Below are 25,066 nucleotides of genomic sequence, written 5' to 3'. Positions count from 1 at the left end.
AAATTACAATCGTATATAAGGACATTTTAACAAAAAAAACAACAAAACAAAAAGACAAAAAAAATTAATAAAATAATTTTCTTTATTGTCAGTCAATTTATCCTCGCAATTCCTATGACAAATTAGGAAAAAATTATCAAATGATTCATAAACTCATAAAGGCGCTCTCACACCTTTTTGGCTGCCTGCAGGTTACCATGGCAACGCATGAGAGTGAGTGCGACAGAAAATTTGAAAATTCAAATTTTCTGTCTCACTCTCACCCGTGCGTTGCCATGGTAACCTGCAGGTAGGCAGCCAAAAAGGTGTGAGTGCGCCATAATTCGCGAAAACAAGAGAAAAAGAAATTAATTTTAAACCGAATCAGCCAAAAGTTTTGAACGTTCAAATAAAAAAAATTTTTTTTTGTAACTTCTTTAAATACGAATTTTATTATTAAATATTGTTTTAAATATCTAAAAAGAAATTATTAATTTAATATTAGTTTAATTTACTGTTTTATTTTACATTGACATTATAATTTTTAAATAGAATGAAAAAAAAAATTTTGTTCATTTGAACGTTCAAAACTTTTGGCTCATTTAAATCGATTATAAATCTATAATTAAAAAAAATCTAACAATCTAACTTGCAATGAAATTAATGAATTAAATTAAATTAAAATTATCGAAATTTAACGTATAATATTAAAAAAATTTTAAAAACAAAAAAAATGTCACAATACTGATTATTAAAAATCAGTTTTAATAAAAAGCAATTATAAATACTTGCAAATAGAATATAAAGAAAAAAGAAATAATATTTAAAAATGTCTCTTTAAAGTTTTAAAAGCATTGGAATAACGAATAACACTGACAGTTATTTAATCAAACTGGGAACAGATGTTTTCAGCTTTTAATATAAAACTCATTTCGTCCATTGGATGAATGGGTGGTCGCTATTTTTCTGATCCCCTCTCTACCTGGATTCGGTTTCTCGCATTGGGAAAAAAAATCGTTTTGTCAATAAAGAATGTTTGCCATCTTGACCGTTAACGCAATTCAATTTCAAAATAACGAATAGCGATCCACAAGCCGGAATTGCTATACCGACTATCGAAAAACAATTAAACCTGTAAAATATAGGCAAACAAGACTCGATGGACAGATGATATTTTATCAGCCAATGGACAAAAACAGTTTAGCTTTTTCTCTATATTTTCTACAAGCTGGTAAATACACAAATTCCTTGTACTCATGCCAGTTCAATCGAATGTACTCTATATATATATATATATTTCTCTTTTTTTTTACACATGAATATATATCCTTTGATTAGGTCATGTAAGCGACGTGTTTTTGTTTGTTTGGTAAAATTTACTATATATCGAGTTTAAAATTAATTATACTCTCAAATAGTTGATGTATTATATTTTCTCTGACAATTAGTATTTCCCATTAGCTTTTATTGGTTTTACCTATATAGTCAAATTTCAATTGCAAGATTTTTAATTAATTAAAAATATTTGAATTTATTATTTTTTATTATTATAAAATAAATTAATTGCTTTTGCGTTAAGTTGCAAATGTTATGAAAGCATCCTAACCTATAATAACATGATGAGTTTTAAAAATTTTAATATTACATAGAGGGGAATAGTGTCAGGGTTGGACACTTGGCTTTTTTTAAATAAGAACACTAGCGCCACCTGTGTGCGTACGTGACGAATCTTCTAGTAGTGTAACCTAACTTTTTGTGGCATTACATTTTTTGAGAATCAAAAGTAGCGTCTCCTGTGACTTCGGTGCAATCGAAGAGACAAAAAAAGTTTTGTTTGACTTGTGAATAAACCTAAAAAATGTGTAAAAAAAGCAAGAATTCGGCAAGGTAAGCTTATTGAATGTATTGTGGTGTACATAATTTAAGAAGAAAAAAAGTGAAAAATCGAATCGCGACACATGTCTGGTTATTGTTAGCACAATTCGAAAATGATGCTTCTAGTTAGGGTTGGACACTTTATACAGTTAGGGTTGGACACCCATATTAATTATGAATTTGACACAATTTATAAATAAATTTTATTTTATTGATATTTCAGTGCAAAATTGTGCCAAAGATATTAGAAAAATAATACTTAAATTGTATAAATTTTGTTCATCATTTCATTGAGTTGTTTGGAACAATAAAGCGTTATTTTTTGTAATTTGAGTTCATTCCTTTTTTAAACCCATGAAGCTTTACAATTTGTAAACAATTAGTAAAGATAAACATGAAAAAATAAGAATAAAAAACATTACAAATGTTATTTTACGTTTTTACCAATAATGCGTTTCGATTTTCAAAAAGTGTCCAACCCTGACTGAAAAGTCCAACCCTGACTAGATTTTTTTTTTTAAATGTTTATAACTTTTTTAATTTTGGACCAATCAATTTACGGTCCACAGCAAAAGTGTTCCTCTTTTGTAGATCTTTCCACCCATATACCACAATTGACTGAATTTATCTAAACAAAATATTTATAAACAAAAAACCAAAACTGTGTCCAACCCTGACACTATTCCCCTACCTAATTGTAATTAAAATAATTATAAAAATAAGTTTATTTTGTCAAGAGGTTAAAATTTGAAATTCCAGTTATAACACACCACACTTTATATTATAATTTCTTAAATAAATAAAATGCTTTCATAACCTTTATTACCGTAAAAAACACGTTCCTGTCACTTTTTAAGGTTATGGTACCTCAATACACATTATATTCACAATTGTATATTGCTCATAAGCAGTTAATTTATTTTATAATAATTAATATTAACTTTAAAATATTCATAATGTGGTATTTTTTATTATTTTAATATTTATTTTGACTTTTTTGAACAATAATAATAATAAATAAGTTTCATATAATAATTTTTAATTTTATTGTTATTCAAATATTGCGCCAATTTTTCGTTCAGACAGGCAGGTAGTAGAGTTGTGACTGTACCTTTATATATATCGAAGGCACGGACGGTCACGAAAGGCCTCCGTATCCCCACCAGAATCCGTCCACTCTGGGCTTCCCCGGCCTCTGTGAGACTGACTACCCCCACCATCATACGTTGACTCGCCTCGGATAAAAATATCGGTCGTTCACATCAGCACTACCACAGTTTATAGTCAAATTAATCAGGTTTTTATTAAAAAAATTTTACTGAAAAAAATACTACACCTTTATGTGTTGATAGCTTTTGAAATATATGAAAAATAAATGAAAAGTTTAATATTTTAAAAAGATTCGTATTTATAATAGAAATAATTTTATTTAATAATCAATCTTTTGTTCAGAAAAAGTAAAGGGAATTTTATATATATATATATTCATTATAAAATTATTACACATTTTTTACACTGACTTCACAATCAAATATCTATATAATAGTAATACATTTATTATATGAAAAAATAAAAGAGAAAACTTGTTCGTTTTAAATAAACTCTATGTATATGTAGGTATGTGGCTTTATTCATATTAAAAAAAAGGATTACACGAAACATATTTTTAACTTTTGCCTGGATTTTAACTTTTTTTTTTTTTATTTGATCATGAAGAAAAAAGAATTTAATTTAAAAGTTCACCGCTTTGTTATATTACCACAAAGTATGGATTAAAAATTTTCAACAGTAAATTTTATATAAAAAAATTTTTTTTTTTAAATTGTTTTCATATTTAAATTTTATTAATAATAATTAATTAAAAATAGTTTGTAAATAATAGAAAGTTATAGAAAAAAACGTTTTTTCAGTTTTATTCTTTGTTGTTAGTAAATTAATTATTTTTAACTATAAATCAAATATACAAAGAGTTAATATTAATTAGTTCCGTTTTTTTTTACAATCTACCTTGCTTTAATTAATTAATTTTACATAATGCTAATGAAAAGGGCTTTTGATTAATAATTTACGTAAATATTTTAATAAATAAAAAGGACATTAACTTGTGATTGATCACAAATAAATAAAAGACGTGATTTTATAATCGATACATATATTTAAACAGTATTTACGTCAATAGATTATTTTTACAATACTTTTTTTCTTTCTCTCTCTCTCTTTCTTTCTTCCTTTCTTATTCTCTTTTACTCATTTTCGTTCTCTCGCTTTCTCTCTCATTTCATTTCATGAAACTCATCTCTACATTATGGTATGTTATCGATTATGAATATTATTTACAAATGCAATCCAATTTCCGTCCTATAACTGTATGATAAATCAGTGATGTTCACCACTTTGATGGACATATGGAGCACTTGAAATAAATATATAATAATTATCAGTTATTTAATATTTATGCCGATTTTCATTTTATCTAAAATTTGTTATTATATAATATTCGACGAACTTTAATTTAACGAAAAAAAAAATAAATTAGCATTATTTCATGTAGCTCTGCATGTCCAACACAGTAATGATTATAAAATATTCGTTTTCTTTTTTCTTTAAATAAGATTCATTTTTCTTTTGATAAGAATTAATATATGAATCTTAGCGCTTATATTAAAAAAGTCTCATTTGACGAATAATAATTATATTATAATAATAATAAAAATGATAATAACAATAATAATAATAACAACAATAATAATTATATGTGTCGAGCTTCGAAGAAAGGTACCCAAGAAGCAAAAAATTGTAGGTTATATTTAGAAATTTTTAAGTAAAATTAAACAAAGGGAATTAACTCTTAATTTATACAAATCATTTATATTTACGTCTTCGTTACAAAATACTCAATAAAAAACTAATTTCGATTTTATATATAAATAAAAAGGAATATATAATCAAGGTAAAACTGTAGTAAACATAACCTATAATTCGTTTGCTTCTTAGGTATATTTCTTCGGAGCGCGCCTCAAATAATAATAATAAAAATAATACTGAAAAAGGAACACAATTTTCAGTTTGATTTTATACAGTCTGATTTGTTAAAAGACACAGTTTTGTTCAAAACGCGTAAATTTTTGATGCATCATTAACTATTATTAATATTGTATATTAAAATGTATAATATAATTTTGTTTTATATTGCGCCATTTCTATATCTTCTATTTACAATCTGTGCTGGATTAAAATTTTCTTTTTTGAATTTAATGAAAATTTATACTAAATTTCTTATTTAAATGGTAGTAGAAAAAATTAGTTTAAGAAAAAATTTATTACTTTTTTTTTTCTTGGAACCCATGAATTTTCTCCACATAGACCTGTCGAAATTTTTGTGGTGTCGTCAGAATTAAAAATAATCGATTTTTTTTTTTTAAATTATTGTTTGAATATTTAAAACTCAAGAAATGACAAAAATTTGACGAATATTGAGAGTTCTTAAAAAAAAAATGAATTTCATCAATAATTTTTATTCTGAATATTCAGAAAGTAGAATAAAATTGAAAAAAGAACAAATTTTATTTTTAGAAAATAATTATTAAAAAATTTTAATCAGTTTACTTATCTAGTAAAATTATATAATAATAAAATGCTTGGTCTGTCCTTCTGTCCTAACTTGAAGTTGGCCTTTTCTGATTTCACGTGTTTTTTTGAATAGTAATCTTATGACGTGTCAAATTTTAAAATTTCAAATTTGAAAATTCAATTCACGAAGCTGAAATACACAATGTTTACCAACGAAATTTTTTTTAAAGTTGTATATTGATTCAAAAATTGTTGATACAAATACAAAAAATTTATGATGAGAAAAAAGATGCGCCAGGAAATTTCGTACAAGATAGTAATTTGAAAAAAATTTATTTTTAAGGTACCAGGGGCCAACGAATACCTATTAAATATTAATTATAAAAACACAGGCCTCGAATCAACTTAAAGACACAAAAAGTCGTTTTAGTCGATTTATATTCCAAAAAAAAGTGGATTTGTTTTTTATTTTAACAAAAATATTTTACAGATTTTTAAATAAAATTTTTTTTTTTTTTAATAATAATCCTTTTCGAAGGGTTAAAATTGAAATTTTTAGAAATAATTAAATTTCAAAGATATTGTTAATTTTCAAACAATTATTAAATTTTCCAGAACTGAAAATAATTTATCAAACAATTTTTGGAAAACATTTTTTAAATTTAATTGAATTTTCAAAGATTTAAAATTGAGATTTTTGAAATTAATTGAAACTTTAAGTGTTTGGTAATTAAAATTTTAGATGATTTCACTAAAAATTTATTAGAAAATGCGGACAAAATACAATAATTTGAAAATCATTTTTAATTGAAAAATGGTTTCAGATAGTTGAAATTTCAAAGAATATTATTAAAATAGTTAAAAATAATTAAATTTCCTTAGAGTTATAATTGAAATTATTAAATTTCAAAAAAAAATTTTCGATGGAAAATTTTAGAAATAATTAAATTTTAGATGCTTTTAAATTCAAATTATTGAAAGTTCAATTAATTTTGAATTCAAATTTTTGAGAATAATGAAATTTTATTTGATTTTAAATTTGGTAAATAATTGAATTTCAGTTCATTTTGAATTAAAAATTTTGGGAAATAATTGAATTTTAATTGAAATTTTGGATAAAAATTTAATTTAAGTTCATTTTTGATTGAAAATTTGGATAATTAATTTTGAATAGAAATTTATTTAGAAATTAATTGAATTTTATTTCATTTTAAATTGAAAACTTGGTAAATAATTAAATTTTAAATTGAAAATTTTGGATAATTATTGGATTTTTAATTGATTTTGAATTAAAATTTCGGGTAATAATTGAATTTTAGTTTATTTTGAATTGAAATTTTTAAAAATTCATTCAATTTTATTGTGATATTTTTTTTTTAAATTATAAACAATTGTTAAATTGCATAAAAATTTTAATTGAAAAATAATTTTGATATAATTGAATTTGTGATGTATTTAATTAAAATTATTAAAAATAATTAATTTAGTGAAGAATCATTTTAGTTCAAAATTTGTTAAATAATTGAATTGAAGAAGATCTGAAGAAGATATAAATTTTATACTAAAAAAATGTATTTTATTTACTTTTTTTTTAAAATGTAAAAAAAAATGTCGCATTTTATTAAAATAAGTCGATAAAAGTCGTATTTTTGAAAAAAGTCGGAAAAAGTCGTATAATCCGAGGCCTGTAAACATATAATTTTCATTATTATCATTTAATATGTAATAATATTCTAATAAATTAAATTATTATTGATAATATTAATCTTTAATTTCTTTATAACAAACAATGAAACACTCAATTTGGCGCGCTTGCGCGCGTTTAATTTTGCTATTTTGAATATAAAGTGTAGTTTTCAATTTCAATTGTGCTTTCTAGGGTTAACATTAAATTTTAATTAAGAAAATTTCTATTGAACCTAATTTTTATTCAATAGAATAACTGTTTTTTTTTTTTTGTTATTGAACATAAATTTTATTAGAATTTCTATTAAATAAAAATTTGGTTGAATGGAAATTTTGTTTGAAAAAAATTTAAAAAAAAAAAAAATTTTTATATAAAATCTTAATATAAGAATTTTGTTGAATAAAAATTCTGTTAAATAAAAATTTAGTTAAATGAAAATTCAGTTAATGAAAATACTGTTAAGTAAATATTCGAATAAATATAAATTCGAAAAAAGAAGAATTCGAATTTTGATAGTCATAAATTCTGTTAAATGGAAATTGTATTTGAAAATTCAATGTATTAAAAAATTTGTATGAAATTGTATTAAATTAGAATTCAGTAATAAAAATTATAATTTATAATAATTTTATAATAAAAAAGTTAAAAATTCTAAATTTTTCTAATAAAAATTCGATAATTTTTAATTTGACACCATTAAAATTCTGACATTGTCATATTTATTCGTTCCTTTTTCTTTATTGTAATTCTATTCAATATGTTGATCATTTAAATTTTTTTACTTATCAAAGTAAAGAATTAATTATTTTAAAAATGCATAATTTGAGTGTTAAAATATTTATATACAATTTCATTTTACTATTGGAATATTTAATTATTTAAAGAATTATAATACAAAGTGTAAAAAACACTTGAAGCTATAAATAAAAAGAATTATTATCATTATCTAAAATGTATGAATCCAATTACGATTTAGAACAAAACTGTGTGTTTTTTTTTTGTTTCTGTACATTCATTTATATTATATTTATATTTTTATATATATATATTTATATATAAATTATATTAAATTTAAACAGACTTAAAATGTTAAAACGTTTCGCTTTTGAAATTGATTTTCACGATTCGTATTAGAACTTTTTTTTTTTTGTTTTTTTTTTCTTGAGCCATTGAATATATATTTATATTTATAATTCTGTACATCAGGCTCATTTGTTGATATTCTTTATATGTACAAAGATTCATAATCTTATAATAAATGTTACCTACGAGTATTATCATGTTCTGGCGAAAGGTGCATTATGAGCTCGTTTCTCACACCCACTTTTTTTTAACGATATTACGATGTCATTTATCCTTATATAATAAAACAAAAAAGAAAAAACCCCCAAACAATTTTTAATCAGTATATAATTTACTGATTTTATAAATATAAAATTGGGAAAAAAGTAATTTTTAAAAAATATTTAATAAATTTTTTTTTTTGTTTCTTTAATTCTACCAGTATTCTACATTGCTTTTTAAAACAGTCAAAAATTTTCATCTCTAAAATTGTGTTAATTTACATCAGTGTATTGTGAAATAATAATACGTTTCTTACAAAAAGTATTTTTTTTTTTAATTCGCAAAAATGTTTTCGAATTATTTTCATTCACTTAATAATAATTATTTTCATTTTGCACTCACACCTGTACAAATTGTCGGGTTTCTCGTTTGAATAATAATATTTTAGTTTGAAGAAGGTACAAGAACCATTTTTGGAATTTCGTTGATATTAACACTTAAAAAAGTCACTTTTACTCACACAGATTTGTCTATGATTCTATGGAATTTTTTTTTCATATCCAAGTCTTACATCAACGTTTTTGTGATGGGTTTTTTTTTTTTATTGAGTTGTCCATTTTAATTAAATATTGTTTTTGATTGTAGAATCAAAAGATTTTTTCGTAATTTTTTTTTTTTTTTTTTTTTAATATATAATTAGGTAACTTTCTTGAAATTTGTCGTATTATCGCAGAGAGACTGCTCACCTCAGTAAATTTGCCACTAAGAGGGTTAAAGTTGCTAGAAGGATTGTTGGAGCCACACCACAACTACCACCATGCTGCATTGCTGCTGGATGCTCACCTGTAATCACAAAATGGCACCATTAATAATTCCAATAGACATTCAAAGCCATTATAAAGATGAATTATTACTCTAATAAAATTCTCGTGTGTTATTATTACAAAATACGCACGAGACTCTTTTTTTTCCCCTCTAAAATGTAATTTAAAAAATTTCTATTATTCATTTTGTTTATTTTAACAAAAACAAAAGTTTTGCATTTTTTTTTTCATTTTGCTGTTAATTTTTTAATGACTCTTTTAGAAAAATAAAATAAATGTTAAAAATTTCAGGAAAGAATAAATACTTTTTAATGTTCTCGCGACAACTCGCATTTCACATGTAAAATTTCATAAAAATCCGCAGCAACTTATTTCCATAAATGCGCACACATTTTTTTCTCTGCATATTGCGAGAAATTAAATTGGGACAATAAAGAAAAGTGGATGTTATATATGTGCGGTAGAATTTAATTTAAATAAAAGCTTTAAATTCTTAAAGTTTTTTTTTTTTTTAAAAGAAGGCTAAAATTTAATTGTAAAGACAGAGATATTAATTTTATATCTAAACAAATTTTTTCAGAGACAAATGTACTTTCTTTTAGAAACTAAATAAGATGGAAAATTTAAATCATTTTTTTAAGCAAATTTAAAAAATGATTTTATTCCTTAATTCTTAGTTTCATAAAATAAATTGGAATTATAATATATTTTATGCAACGCTTTATGTAAATGACAAACTTCAAGTTACTCAAAATGATTCTGGTCGGAATTTCAGTTTTTTAGGTTGGCATCATTTGCCGAGTTTATCTGTTTTATTTTGAATTACATTTTAAGAAAGATGGTGACTGTCACATAACCTTAAACTAAAAAATAGTTTTTAACTCAACCAAAAATATTAGAAAAATTAAATATCCAAAAAAATTATTTGGTCAAGTATAAGTCCCCAAATTTAACAAATTAATTTTTTTTAATTTTTAATAAAAAAAAAATTTTTAAATTAATTTTTTCGCCATTGACATGAAAAAGTGTCTTTTTTGTGCCTGTTTTGGGCAGATAAAGTATCACTTTTTAAGGCAGTTTGGGCCAACTGCCTAAAAAAGACTTTTTTAGGCAGAAAACTGCCCTATAAAGTCTTTTTTAGGCAGTTGTTAATTTTTGCATAATTTTTGTTTTGCTTTTATTTTATTTATCAATTTTTATTATTTATTAAACTGATTCAGTTTCAAACAAAACAAAAATGATCTTATAAGCCGTTTATCACAATTTTTTTGTATTTTATAATAATTCTGCAATAAAGTATTAATATGCAAGTGAGAAATCTATATTGGTAAGTTTGAGGTTATGTATTCTTTGGAAATTAAAAAAAATTTTACCATAATAATGTAAAAGAAATTTTTTGTTATAATTCATATAAATTAGTGTCCTCAGTTTCAATATTAAAATTATCAGATAAATAGTTTATTTTTTTACATATTTTGATTATAAAAATATTAATGTAGGCAAAATTTTATGTCAATCTGATTTTCTACATAAGATTAATTTTATTGTTTTACAGTTTTTATTATCTGAAGAGACACAGGATTGATGGGCGAAATTTTTTTATATGTAAAATTTAAAATAAAAAGTAATTATTTACGTAAAAAATTCGATAAACAAAAATTTTAATTAAAAAATTTTTCGATATTAACATTATGCTTATTATAAAATCTACTTTTATAAATATTAAATTATCAAATAAATAGTTTCCTTTTTACATATTTTGATTATAAATACCTATTAATATAGACAAAATTTTATGTCAATATCATTTTCTATATAAAATTAATTTATTTTTACAGTTTTTATTATTTGAAGAGGCCCAAGGTTGGTGGGCGAATATATGTAAAATTAGAAAAATAAATTAATTACCATACAAAATTAAAGTTACATTGCACTAATCATACAAAAATCAGTCTAATAATTAATATTTCAGAAAATTTTCATTGCAATTTTTTTAGGAAATTTATATAAGTAACTTCCAGGAAGTTTCTAAATTTTAACTTTAAACAACAAAGACATTTAGAGCTCTCAGGAAGTTTACAGTGTAAAGTTCCGAACTTCACAGTGTTAACTTCCTGTTAGCTTCCTGGAAAGATTAGTGCTATTTGGGAAGACATAAGAAAATACCCTAGAAAAGTGTCATAAATAAAAATAAAAATTAATAGCCTTTTGATGACTTTTAATTAAAAAAAAAAAAAAATTTTGAATTAATTTTTAATTAAGTTTTTTTCCACATTAGTGAATAATGCATAAAAATTGAATTATTACCTATTAAAGGCACATTTCTTGAGAATTCGAACTTTCAGAAATTCTGATTGTAATGATTTTATATATATATATATATATATATATGTGTGAACAGTATCAAAATGTCCATCAGTTTTATGAAACTTTTGTGTTAAAGTGTTGAAACTATCAGAGTTTATGATGCGCGTGATAAAACATCTACTAAGTGTCAGGTCACTGTTTTATAATTTTATGTTATGAGTTACGAGGACGTTCCCATAGAACTTGTGTGTTTGGAAAATTCATGAGAAGAGAAAAGTGTCTTGTCAGAGTAACAACATTGCATATTATATATCCCTTTCGCAACGTAAATCATCGTCAATTTTGCTTGGAATTACACCTGGCGCGCAAGTTTTATATGTTACATATATGTATAAAAACTTTGCTTCTTTTAAATTTCACGAAATCATTTTTTTATAAATTTCTTCATCTCTCATCGTCTACTTATTTCATTTGTCACGAATACACTCTATCTTTGTCCCTCTCTACAATAGATTATAAACAATTCATTTATACAACATACAATCTTATCAATTTTCAATTGAAAAAAGAAAAAAATATTGTGCACAGTTTTCTTGTGTGTATCAAATTGATACAAGAATTAAGATCAACTCATGCAACATTTTGATTCGATATAAGGTATCAAATTGATCCAAATATCTGGATCATTTTCAAGAAATGATCCAGAATATGGGATCATTTTTTGATACCTGAATTGGTATCAAAGTACAACTGTCATTGCTGGCATGCTCTTATTGACAAGTTTATTAATTAATTTATTCACTACACTGAATATTAAGATATTAAAAATACTTTTATTATGAATTTTAAGAAAGAGAGAAGCAAAAACTTATAAATTGCGAGCAATTAAATAAGAAAAAATTTATTTCGAAATAAAATGAAATACACTAACCTTTATTTATGTTCATCAAGGTGCTTATATACCTCAAATTTTGATCAGATGAACATTATTTCTGGACCGTGAAAATGCGTGAAAAGTCATTTTCACGGCGGGTATTTTTGAATTGTTTTAAACAAAAAATGTTTTTTTAAGAAATATAATATTAAATAATTGTTTTAATATGTAAGAACACTTTAAAATAGTGATAGAGAGATGATTTGATTAAAAAATTTAGCAAATTTTGCTTTAAAACGTTTTCTGCTACAAGAAAGTGTAAAATGACGATGTTTGTGAAATGGTTTGTACAGTGCTTCTTCCTTGTGAGTGTCTCTCAGAGTTTTGTTTATGTTATGTCGTTTCTTTTTAACTTGTAATAAATAATGAGTGCTGAAAATAAATCGGTAAGTTGAAATGTTTATCAAATAAATTTAAATTCTACTAATTGTTTCGAATAACTGAAAGAAACATGTACACATGTACACTGTACAAACCATTTCACAAACATCGTCATTTTACACTTTCTTGTAGCAGAAAACGTTTTAAAGCAAAATTTGCTAAATTTTTTAATCAAATCATCTCTCTATCACTATTTTAAAGTGTTCTTACATATTAAAACAATTATTTAATATTATATTTCTTAAAAAAACATTTTTTGTTTAAAACAATTCAAAAATACCCGCTGTGAAAATGACTTTTCACGCATTTTCACGGTCCAGAAATAATGTTCATCTGATCAAAATTTGAGGTATATAAGCACCTTTACATAAGATTTAAGTTAAGTTCACAATCACAACACTTGAAAATTTTTAATTATTTTTATGGTTCAAATAATTATCAATAATTTATTTATTATAAATGAACAAAATTTAAGCAAAGCACGCTTGATAAATATTTCTAATGCGATGTCAATTAATGCAATTAATAATTTCCTATTACACAATATCATAATCGACATATATGACATTTGTAAACAAACAGGGTTGGGAAACAAGAGCCCAAAATATGTTCGTCCAAAGCGAATTTCAATCCTACCCAACTCTGCTTTGGACGAACATATTTTGGGCTCTTGTTTCCCAACCCTGTTTGTTTACAAATGTCATATATGTCGATTATGATATTGTGTAATAGGAAATTATTAATTGCATTAATTGACAACGCATTATAAATATTTATAAAGCGTGCTTTGCTTAAATTTTGTTCATTTATAATAAATAAATTATTGATAATTATTTGAACCAGAAAAATAATTAAAAATTTTCAAGTGTTGTGATTGTGAACTTAACTTAAATCTTATGTGATAAATATAAATAAAGGTTAGTGTATTTCATTTTATTTCGAAATAAATTTTTTCTTATTAATTTAATTGCTCGCAATTTATAAGTTTTCGCTTCTCTCTTTCTTAAAATTCATAATAAAAGTATTTTTAATATCTTAATATTCAGTGTAGTGAATAAATTAATTAATAAACTTGTCAATAAGAGCATGCCAGCCATGACAGTTATACTTTGATTCCAATTCGGGTATCAAAAAAAGATCCCATATTCTGGATCATTTCTTGAAAATGATTCAAATATTTGGATCAATTTGATACCTTATATCGAAACAAAACGTTGCATTCCAAAATGATACCATCAAGTTTAGAGTGTGTTTTATAAAAATATTGTTGTTGAAATTTTAATTCTGATTTTAAGTAACACTGTTACTTTCAGGATTTTGTGAAACATTTTGTATGTTTTTTTTCAATCCCAAAAAACACTTTTTTCGAAAAACAAATTTTTAACCCCCTTTTTTTCAAAATTAACAATTATTTTTTATTTTTAACTTCCTTTCGCCTAAGAAATTTATTTTGTTATTCTCATTGAAAAACTGAGATTTTTTTCCCCAACAAACTATGTAAATATATAAAATTGGGAAAACAATGCATTTGCAAGAAAATGTGAAAAAAACAGGGCGAAAAATTGTTTTTTTTTTTCTTTTTCTCAAAAACCGATTAATGTCCTATTTTTATATTTACACAGTACCTAATAATGATAAAAAATTTGTACGAAAAATTTTTTTTATCATTTTTATAAAAAAAAGTCAGGTGGGTCTTATTATTAATTTTTACCCAGTTTAAATGCTTTTTCCGTTATTTAATTTTTATAATAGATTTTTTTCAATAATATATGTAAAGATAAAAGTAGGACAACAATGGATTTAGAAGAGAATTTAAAAAAAACTATTTTTTAATTCAGTTTTTTTAATTTCTTATTGAAAATGTACTCCATACGTTCAATTTTCATTTTTTACATTTTTTATTAGAATAAATGTCAGCTTTCTAAAGAATAATCATTTTAAAAAATGAAGTTTAATTTCTTTTAAAAAATGGTTAAAAAAAAAAATTTAGTTAATTTTTTTTTGTAGGATGAAAGAAATTGATGCGTTTCATGCAAGAAATCAGTGATCGAGAACAGATTAAAGATTTATTTAAATTTAAATTTAAATAAATAGATTTTGTTTATATTTTGTTATTTTTAAGTTTTTCTAATATTTCAACAGTATCAGAAAGATTTTCTTTACCAGTACGAATAATTAGTAATTTTTAAGTGAAAAATATTATTATTTGCATAAATAAACAATTTCTTTAGTTTTGAAATTTAGCGCTATTATTTAAGTTGGCAGTACTGTTGTTGCTATCAAAACACGTTTTCATTTTTCTAACCTAAAAATATATTTCACATTATTATCACATGTTTTTTTTGTGTGTAATAACTTTAACCAAAAAATCTTAAATTATTATTGTTTGACAAGAAAATTTATATTTAAAACGTTTTATTTTTAATTGTAAAATTAGATCTTTAAAAATTTAATAAAATTAATATTAATTATAATTTTTTTTTTGTAATAAACACAGAAAAAATGTGAACTCATTTTTGCTGCAACTAATTTTGAGTTCTTGATCAAAATGAGTAAAGAGTGAATTTCACGTTGTTTAGAATGATAATTAACTCAGATTAGGTTAGATTATTTTGCAATTATTATGTTGGTAGAAACTGCAGTCTATTTAATGAGGCGCCATCTGGTGATGAAACCATTTATTGATTTTAGGAATATATTTTTTTCTGTATTTAATTATTATTTAATTATAATTTAATTTTTTGACAGTACAATACAATTATTATTAATTCAAATAAATTAAAAACCGATTAATATTTAATTTATATTTTTCTACATCAATAATGTCTGAAAAAAATCACTATTACAGTTAAAGTAGGAAAAACTTGAAATGATGGAACCTATATTTAAATTATTTTAATATTTATAAATTATAAAATACTGATAATTTAAAAAAATATATATTTCATTTTTACATCTTTTAAATTTAGCGCCATTATCTTTAATTTCCAGTATTTGATGTTAAGGCGCTCTCACACCTTTTTGGCTGCCTGCAAGTTACCATGGCAACGCAAAAGAGTGAGTGCAACAGAAAATTTGAATATTCAAATTTTCTGTCTCACTCACACCCGTTTGTTGCCATGGTAACCTGCAGGTAGGTTCATAAGTTCCTAAATTAGTACTGTGTATACCTGTTTATACAAGAGACCATTAAAACAAATCAAACAAAATAAGTTCCTAACCTAAAATTTTTGTTTACTTAATTTATTCAATGAAATAAATTGACTTTAAATATCAAATTTTTTCAAATTCAATGTGTTTTATGCGTCAAAGAGTTTTAATTCATATTTTTATGAATAATTAATTGTTATTCGACAGTAATTGTAAATTTATTATGAACTCAAAATGAGTCGAACCAGGTTTATTTTTTTCTGCAAAAGCAGCCCGATTGTAGAATATTTTTCAGATTTTTATCCAGTGAAGCTCAATTTTTTAGTTTAAGGTTATATCAATGCTTTGAACTTCCTTAAAGTTCGATTCATACGTCTATGAGAATATAAAGGTCAATACACATATAATAATAAAATAATGAGAAAAAAAAAGATTAAACACTCGCACACAATATTTGGGGGAAAAAGACAAGTTGTGTGCGAGAAACTACCGCAATTTACGATTAAATTGAAAATACTATTATGCTCTCGTTTACGTGACCGTTATCGAAAAATGGCACGAGGCAATTCGTAATCGTGTTAATGCTCACAGATTCTACGTGCAGGCTGAAATAACCGGGCGTGCAGGGGTTTATCGGGAAATAATTGAAATTTGCGGTCAATTCTGCAGGTAATCAGCTGTTTGAAATAACGTCGATGGCAAATGTCGTTGTGTATGTGTATGTGTGTGTATATGAGCCCTATAGCTGTAAATTAATTATGCAGACGAACTGTGCTGCATTAATTTTCATCTGACTCAGGTAGGCAGAAGATAGAGGGTGGATTTGTTATAATAATTATGTTCCTGTTATGTTCCAACAAGTTGTCAAAATAATTCACTCTTTCCGCAATATTCAGTCCCTCTGTTTTGTTATTCGATGATATGTGTATGTGCGACTGTTTTATGATGCGAAAGATTTTATGAAATATACATATATATATACTAAATAAAGAAACTAAAATGTCTGGAAAAAAATATTTCTGTTATGCAATACATTTGAGTTATTTTGTAACTTGATAATTAAGGAAATAGGAGAAAAAAAGAAGAATTTATTTTTTATAAAAAGTTGTAACCACATTTTTACAACAGAATGGGAAAATTTATACAATCGTACATTTTCTTTCATTTTTAAAAATAAAAGAAAATATATATGTGACGCTCTACGAAAAAAGTGACCTTAAAAGGAAAAAAATTTTAGGTTAGGTTTTTAGTTGATTTTTAATTATTTTAAATCAAAATCAGTTTCTATTGAGTATTTTGTATCTATTAAAGCTGTAAATATTAGTGGTTTGTATATTAAGGCTAAGTCCAAGTGAGGCAGCGCCATCTACATTAAAACTATAATTTTGAAAAATTTTCAACAGCTTTTTCTCGAAAACAAGAAGGTAAAATGCGTTTTTCTTTATGGATAATTGATTATTAGCAAGAAATACACTAGCTAAAACTTTTTTTGGGTTAAAATCATGAAAAAAATTTCATGTCGAAAAAATTAAATATGAGCAGTTTTTTCACAAAAACTGTAACAGTACAATTTCCATTTGGAAAATTAATAAACGTTAAACAATACACCAGCTAAGATTCACCAATCACGAAAATAACAACAAAAAATTTTATTACATATTTAACATATGGACACTGTTTTACTGATTGTGACAGCCTTTTTGTAGGTTATGTATTTCAGGTGGTTAGCAACAGCGCCAATCTCCTCCTTTCGGCAAAACTGCAAAACGTCTGGTGACATATATAACCTGCCAAACGGCTGTCATAATTAGTAAAATATGTTAAAAAACTTTTTTTTTTGTTATTTTCGTGATTGGTAAATCTTAGCTGGTGTATTTTTTAGCGTTTATTAATTTTCCAAATGGAAATTGCATTTTTGATTGTAATTTCTGAGAAAGTATGTGTTACAGTTTTTGTGAAAAAACTGCTCATATTTAATTTATTGACATGAAATTTTTTTCATTATTTTAACTCAAAAAAAGTTTTAGCTGGTGTATTTCTTGCCAATAATCAATTATCCATAAAGGAAAAAGCATTTTATCTTCTTGTTTTTAAGAAAAGGCTGTTGGAAATTTTCAAAAATTTTAGTTTCAATATAGATGGCGCTGCCTCACTTAGACCTGGCATTAAGAGTTGATCCTATGTGTATTTTCAATCCAAAAATCACAAATATAACCTAAAATTTTTTTACAAGCAAAATTTCTCAAATGATTCAAGTTAAAAAAAAAATTTCTACAATTTGCATAATATTTAATACTATTGGTGCGAACTTTGCCCAATAAATTGTTATTAATTTTTTTTCAAAAACTGAATATCAAAGAAAATTGAATATTTTTTTATTTATAATAAAAAACGAAAAAAAAACGTTCTTCGTTGAATTGGGAAAAACTTTTTTCTGAATGTAAAAATGTTTGGTGATTAGAAAAAGCATATATGAAAATTTCATGAAACTCTTCTGTGACTGCGTCTTTCTTTTATGAAATTTAACGATTGTTTTATCGAAAACTTGTTCTTATGGGGGAAAAAAGTTAAAAATGATTTTCTGGCAACGACAGCTTTAAAAGAAACTCCTAATTTATCGTTCCATCGTTAAAACTCAATTTATCAGCGAGAAAATTTGGAAACGAACATATATTTTCCAAGAAAAGAAAAGAAAATTTACATTTTTCTGATCATCAGCGTCGTTTCATTTGTCTAATTTTCAAAAAAAAAAAATAAATAAATAAATTGAACATTATTTTACCATTTTGTCACAAAGAAAAATATACTATTTTAAAAAATTATAAGTATAATGCAAGTTTATATTACCTATACTTTTTTTTTATCAGAAATAAATTTTTTTTTCAAAATTGTAAAATTTGTAAATTAAAGTAAATATTAAAATTTTCAAAAATTTAAATTTACAAAACTTTTCGACAATATTTCACATTTGATAAAAAAAAACAATGTTTTAAACAAAGTGTAATTTACAAAAAACATTGTATCAAGTTAATTATAAGATTTTTATTCACAATTTTTATAATAGATAATTTTTTGGAAATAAACTTATAGTTTTCAAGTGATTTAGAAAATCCACTATGCGAACAATAATTTCAATCGGAATTGAAAGCTTCTAGGAAAAGTGATAAAGTATTTCCAATAATTTTAGACTAATTGGACAAATTGAAATTTGGATAATTTTAAACATAAATCAATCAAAATTGGGATAAATATTGAAATTATATTAATTAGAAACATAAAATAATGAAAATTTGGAAAAATTTAAATACGAATAATTTGAAAATTAAATCAATTAAAAAAATTGGATAAATTGAAATTCGTATAATTTGAAACTTAAATAAATTAAAATTTGAAAAAAGTTTAAATTCCGATAATTTGATGTTTAAATCGATTAATCTTTAGACAGATTAAAATTTCGATTAATCTTTAGACAGATTAAAATTTCGATTGATTAAATTTGCATGTGATTAAAATTTTAATTCATTAATTTTGTTTTCACCAATAAAAATTAGAATTGATTGAAAGTTAAATAACATGAAATTCAAATTAAAATTTAGATTGCAATAAAATTGAAATTAATTTAATTTATTTAGAATTGATAATTTTTTTCAAATATCTAATTTTTAAATTATGTTAGGTTGAAAATTTTTAATGCAAAATTAAAAAAAATATATTTAAAAGACAGTTTTTTCTTATACACTTAATGTAAAAAAAACTAGTTTTGTTTATCAATAGGGAAGTAAAAGTTAATTGCAAAAAATTATCTATCTACTTAAAATTTAGGAATAGAAACCTATTAATTTACAATAATACTTGATACAATGTTTTTCAAAATGTTATTTTTTTTATCAAATATAAAACATTCTTTAAAATTAGATAGTATGGAGACATTTGAATATGAAGCCACGTTACATTTTTTATTTAATATTCCCATCCTCTAGCAAAAAAAATATATATCTAACTATATTATAAAAAGATGTCGCCGCCGCCGCTGTTTCAAGACTCTGAATATAGCCACAACTCCCCCCCTCTACGGCCAAAAATGATCTATATTTTGAGGTTATGTTCGTTTCAAGACTCTGAATAGGGCTGCAAGTCCTCCCCCCTCTCCGTATTTCCCGCCAAAAATGACCTAAATTTTGAGGTTATGTTCGTTTCAAGACTCTGAATAGAGTCGCAAGTCCTTCCCCCTCCCCTCCTCTTTCTCTCTCTCCGTATTTCTCGCCAAAAATGACCTAAATTTTGTGGTTATGTTGGTTTCAAGACTCTAAATATAGCCGCAAGCTGTTTAAATTTTTTTTCATAAATAATAGGTTTTTAAAAAATATTTCAGTAATTACTGTTAATTAACTGGTTTTTATCCATAATTTTTAAATAGATAATAATTTTTTTTTCCAATTAACTTCTAAGTTTCTGATGATAATCAAAACTAGTTTCTCCAACATACAATGTATAAATAAGAATTGAATTTTAAATAATTTTTTACAGTTTTACATTGAAGATTGTCTGTAATAAATAAATTTAAAATGATAAAATTTCTTTGCGTATTAGTTGTTTTCTTTGCTATTGGATATGTAAGTTTCTTTTGAAAAATAAGTTAAAGTAAACTTTTCACTCAATAATTAATGTATTTTTATATTAAATAATCTTTCAATTATTGTTAATTTTCTTTTTACATAAAGAAATATATATAATATATATAATATATAATATATAATATATATATAATATATTGCAAATGATTTCAATGTTTAACCCCTTCGCAGTTGAGTACAAAAATCGTTTATGGGCCCAAAACGGTCCAAAAAGAAGGTTTCCAAAAAAATATTATATCATCGTATTAAAAGTTTTTGCGGTCGCTGAATCCAAATTTAAGGTCAAATTAAAAAAATTCAAAATGGCGGACCAAAAATGGCCACCTAATATGGCGGAAAAATTTAATTTTAATTTCCGCCATATTGGGTCCGCCGTTTTTAATTATGTTTAAATCTGATCTCAAATTTGGATTTAGCGATCCCAAAAACCCTAACGGAACTATTTTTATGCAAATTTAGTCAATTTAAAAATTTTTTTGGACGCCATATTTTTGGACATATATGGGCCATCGACTGTCAAGGGGTTAATAATTATAAAATAAAATTTGGTATACAATATTTTAGGCATTGGAGAAAAAAGCTGAATTTACTAAGGCACGTTTTATAAAAGGAATAAATTATCCTGGTCTAACTATAAAAATAAAAAATGATAAAACTGAATTTACATGGAATGAACCAATTAGTGTAGATAAAAATTCTTTAAGAGTGAGTAAATAAAGTTTTGAATATTTGCTATAAACAAATGTTTACCTTTTTTTAATGATTTTTTTCTCAACTACAAATGGTACAATTTGAAGACAATATTATATGTGTTTATTATTCTTTTGTGTAGGCTACTTTTATTATTAAATTTACAAATCTCAATAAAATTGAGTCTGTTGATCTAGACAATCTGTGTGGTACTAATGAAAAAGCTTCATTTAAAGAAAGCGTTCAACTCTTTATTTTGAAAACTATCGCTGATGTTAATACTTGTCCGATCAAAAAAGTAAGTGTATTAAAAATTCTTCCCAGTGTGGAGTATTCAGTGTGAGATTTTTTTAAAATATTTTTTATTGACTGGAATATTTTTTTGAAAAAATTTAATAGTTTTTTTTTATTCTTACTGTATTATCAAAATAAGTTTCTGAAATGAAAATATAACAAAAAAAAAAAAATTGTTTCTTAAACTTATAAACAATTGAAATTTTCAGCTGTCTTAAATAAAAAATTTTTTTTCGAGATTCAATTGACAAATTTAAAAACAAAAAATAGGTTTTTCTCATCTTGAAATATGGTAGGGTCAGCCGGGGTAAATCCGAACGCTAATTATTTCAGCTTAATTAAAATTTAAAAAAATAAGTTAGACATGAGAATTTTTACCTCAGATCCTCTTCAAGAGATTCTAAGTATTATCCCATTTTTCGTTTGTTAATTAGCAACAGCATAAACAAAGATAACGAGTATTGCAAAAAAGATTGAAAATCAAAGATGACACTCTTTCAGTATTTTGCCTCGTATTTGAAGAAAAAGAAGCTAAAAATTCATTTTATTATTTATAATTGTTTGTTATGAATACTAAAACAGAAACTATTTTTCATTTTTGCCTTCTGTAAAATTTTATTAATAATATCAGACCGTTCGTATTTACCCCGGAAAATTGGAAAACCGGGGTAAATCCGAACGATATTTTCAATAATTTTTTCTTATATCAAAAATTGTTTTTATTTCATTACACTATTATTTTAACATTATAAAAGTACATAGAAAAAAGTTTTTCTTTCTATACGTATCCTCGTTAGTAATTAATAAGCAGAAACTTAATCTCTGTTCTCTCGAAGGAGTGTTCCACTTTTTTTGCCAAATGGTTTGTTGAAAAAAGTTTTTCAGGATCTTAATAAAATTTGGTATTCTAGTCGCTGATTACCAATTTCAAGTCAGTTTTTCAAAATTCAAAATGGCGGACGAGAATTAAAAAATTCCTTGGATTCGCTCGAAAATTGTTACTCGGGGGGTTTCAGGGTCGCTGATTACGAATTTGGAGTTAAAATTTCATCATTTTTAAAAATAAGTTTTAGGAAAGTCCGCCATTTTGAATTTAAAAAATTTGACTTTTATTTTTGTATTTACATTCAATCACTCCAAAATACTTTCTGTACCAATTTTTTGCAAAAATCCGTTATGATTTGATAAAGTTATTGAAGGTTTTAATTGTGTAATGCATTTTAATTTTTAACCTGTTTGATTTTTGTATTTATATATGATGCATTATTACATAATAGGTTTATTATCGTATTTTTTTTGAGTTTTTATATAAGTTTAACAATTGCAATACTTTAAATTTATTTTCCCTAAAATTTTTCTGAAATACAGTGGCGTTCGTATTTACCCCGGTATTTTAGGAAAGTTGCAAAGTATCGAGGTAAATATGAACGCTAAGTTTCCTGCGATTGTAATTTATCAAAAAAAATTTCTACCCCATAAAATTGTTCTATGGAAGTAAAGTAACAACTTCATGCACCAGAATACCGAAAGTATTGTCTTTTAAAAGAAAAAACTTAGGTTATTGTTGAAACTTACTAAAAGCGTTCGTATTTACCCCGTCTGACCCTATTTAAAAATAATTTTTTTTTTTTTAAGAAAATAACTTTTGTGGGAAAATGGGAAATTTTGTAACGTTCTTTTTATTGTAATTTATTGCTGAAATGATTAATTTATTGATAATAGCAATTACATACTGAAAAAAGGGTTTGGTTTTGACAACAAAATAATATTTTGATTGTCTCAATCAAACTTTGGTTTGACATAACAAAAATTTGAAAAAAAGGATTTTTGTTGCCTTAACTAAAATTTTGTTGGGACAATCAAAAATGTTGTTGACGCAACAGAATAAAATGAGTTGAATTATAATGTTGAAAATTTAATATATTAACTTAATTTTTATAGGGAACACAAGCCACATTTAGTGTACCTTCAGCTTTTTCGTATACGATGAATGGAAATTTGTGTGGACCATTTCGATCGGAAATGAAAGTGTTTAGAAAAAAGGATAATGGAAATACCAATCCATTATTTACCGGGATGTTTGAAGGAAATATCACAGGCTGTTAAGAAGAATAATTAAAAAAAGGTTCATTTAAACAAAATAAAACAAAAAATAATTCCTAACATTTAATTTAATAAAGTAATGATAAAAACATAAGAGTTTGATTTAATTTAAAATCTTGTAATTATTGGTGAAAATTTTTTGTTAAATTTCTTTTGTTTTTTAATTAATTTATTTTTTATTATTACAAAATAACAATTCATTTTTGACACACTTAAATTTAAATTATTAAACGAGGTTATATTTTTTTTCTTGCATCATTTTAGAATTTTTATTTTTTGAAAAAATTAAAATTTTTGAAAATCCATGCAAGAGATTCTAAAGAATTATTAAAAAAAAGAACGTGGAAAAAAAATTGGCGATGAAAAATAGTCAAAAGTGTGAAAGAATATAGATATTTAAAATATTAATTTTTTTAAGACATTTATTTCTAAAATGGTCAAAAATTAAAATTTTATTTTTTTGACCATCCTCTATGTTTTTAGAACCTAAATAATGCAAGAAAAAAAATATAACCTCGTTTAAGGATTTAAATTTAAGAGGGTCAAAATTGGGGGTGGTGTTACCCCTTAATTTTATAAAATATTTATTTGTTTCCTTCACTTTACGCATTCCACATTCCATTTTTCACTTTCTGCATTTCACATTCCGGATTCCACTCTTCACTTTCCGCATTTCACATTCCACTTTTCGTATTCTATTTTCCACATTCCAGTTTTACAAATTTAAAATAATAATATTAATAATATTCCAAAATAGAAAACAAAAATTATAGCTAAAAATAATGAACATATCAAGAACTACAATTTTTACGAAATCTAATTACACAGGCCAACAAAATTAGCAAACTTTTTTGGTGCGGCAAATGTCAGACCTGTTTCTGATAGGTTTTTTCGTGCCGAACACGAATTCGTAAACGAAAATTTCCTATCAGCTCTAGTTTTTGAGAAAAACGGGTTTAAAATGTTCAAAAATCGCGTTTTTGGCTAACTTTGAGTACCTCTAACACTGAAACAAAAGGTCTTAGAACCTTCCACTTGGGCTTAATTTGAAGCTTAATGTTTTAACTATTATCCCCAAAAATGACCTATCTTGCACCATAACCTCAAAGTCATTTGTTATCCATTTTTGATTTCCAAATATTAATTTTGTAAAAGTTTGTGCGCGTACATCACAGAAAAAACCTGAATTCAAATTGAGTATAGATTCTATACTCAATTTGATTCGCAACAAAAATGAAACTGGTTGTTTCATTTCGAGTTCTAAGGTAAAAGTATCAAAATGAAACAGGCAAGTTTCATTTTGAGAAAAAGAAAAATGGAAAAATATTGTGAAATAACGAATAATTTTGCACAA

The 25,066-nt window shown here is 24.2% G+C and overlaps 2 protein-coding genes across 6 annotated transcripts in view; one reads left to right on the top strand and one right to left on the bottom strand.

Annotated features, from left to right (window-relative positions):
• Positions 1–8,106: 8,106 nt before the first annotated feature.
• LOC127285439 (basement membrane-specific heparan sulfate proteoglycan core protein-like) overlaps positions 8,107–25,066 on the bottom strand; it is a 389,597-nt gene continuing 372,637 nt past the window's right edge. For 4 of the 5 annotated variants that reach the window (XM_051311444.1, XM_051311455.1, XM_051311463.1 and 1 more), the window contains one exon: positions 8,107–9,238. In XM_051311444.1, the coding sequence (XP_051167401.1) occupies positions 9,138–9,238 (101 nt within the window). In that variant the 3' untranslated portion in view covers positions 8,107–9,137. The remainder of the gene's footprint in view (positions 9,239–25,066) is intronic. The other variant, XM_051311471.1, reaches the window with a different exon arrangement.
• Positions 20,475–23,806, top strand: LOC127285491 (uncharacterized). Its single transcript, XM_051311542.1, has 4 exons — positions 20,475–20,604; positions 21,190–21,330; positions 21,458–21,613; positions 23,551–23,806. Exons 1-4 carry the CDS (start codon positions 20,557–20,559, stop codon positions 23,713–23,715), a joined length of 510 nt encoding a protein of 169 aa, XP_051167499.1. The 5' UTR covers positions 20,475–20,556; the 3' UTR covers positions 23,716–23,806.

The sequence above is a fragment of the Leptopilina boulardi genome, unplaced genomic scaffold, assembly GCF_019393585.1.
Source record: "Leptopilina boulardi isolate dan_hultmark-lab unplaced genomic scaffold, ZJU_Lbou_2.1 LbouV2_121, whole genome shotgun sequence".
Classification (NCBI taxonomy): domain Eukaryota; kingdom Metazoa; phylum Arthropoda; class Insecta; order Hymenoptera; family Figitidae; genus Leptopilina; species Leptopilina boulardi.
Note: the sequence above shows the minus strand (reverse complement) of the source record. Positions and strands in the feature narration are given on the sequence as shown.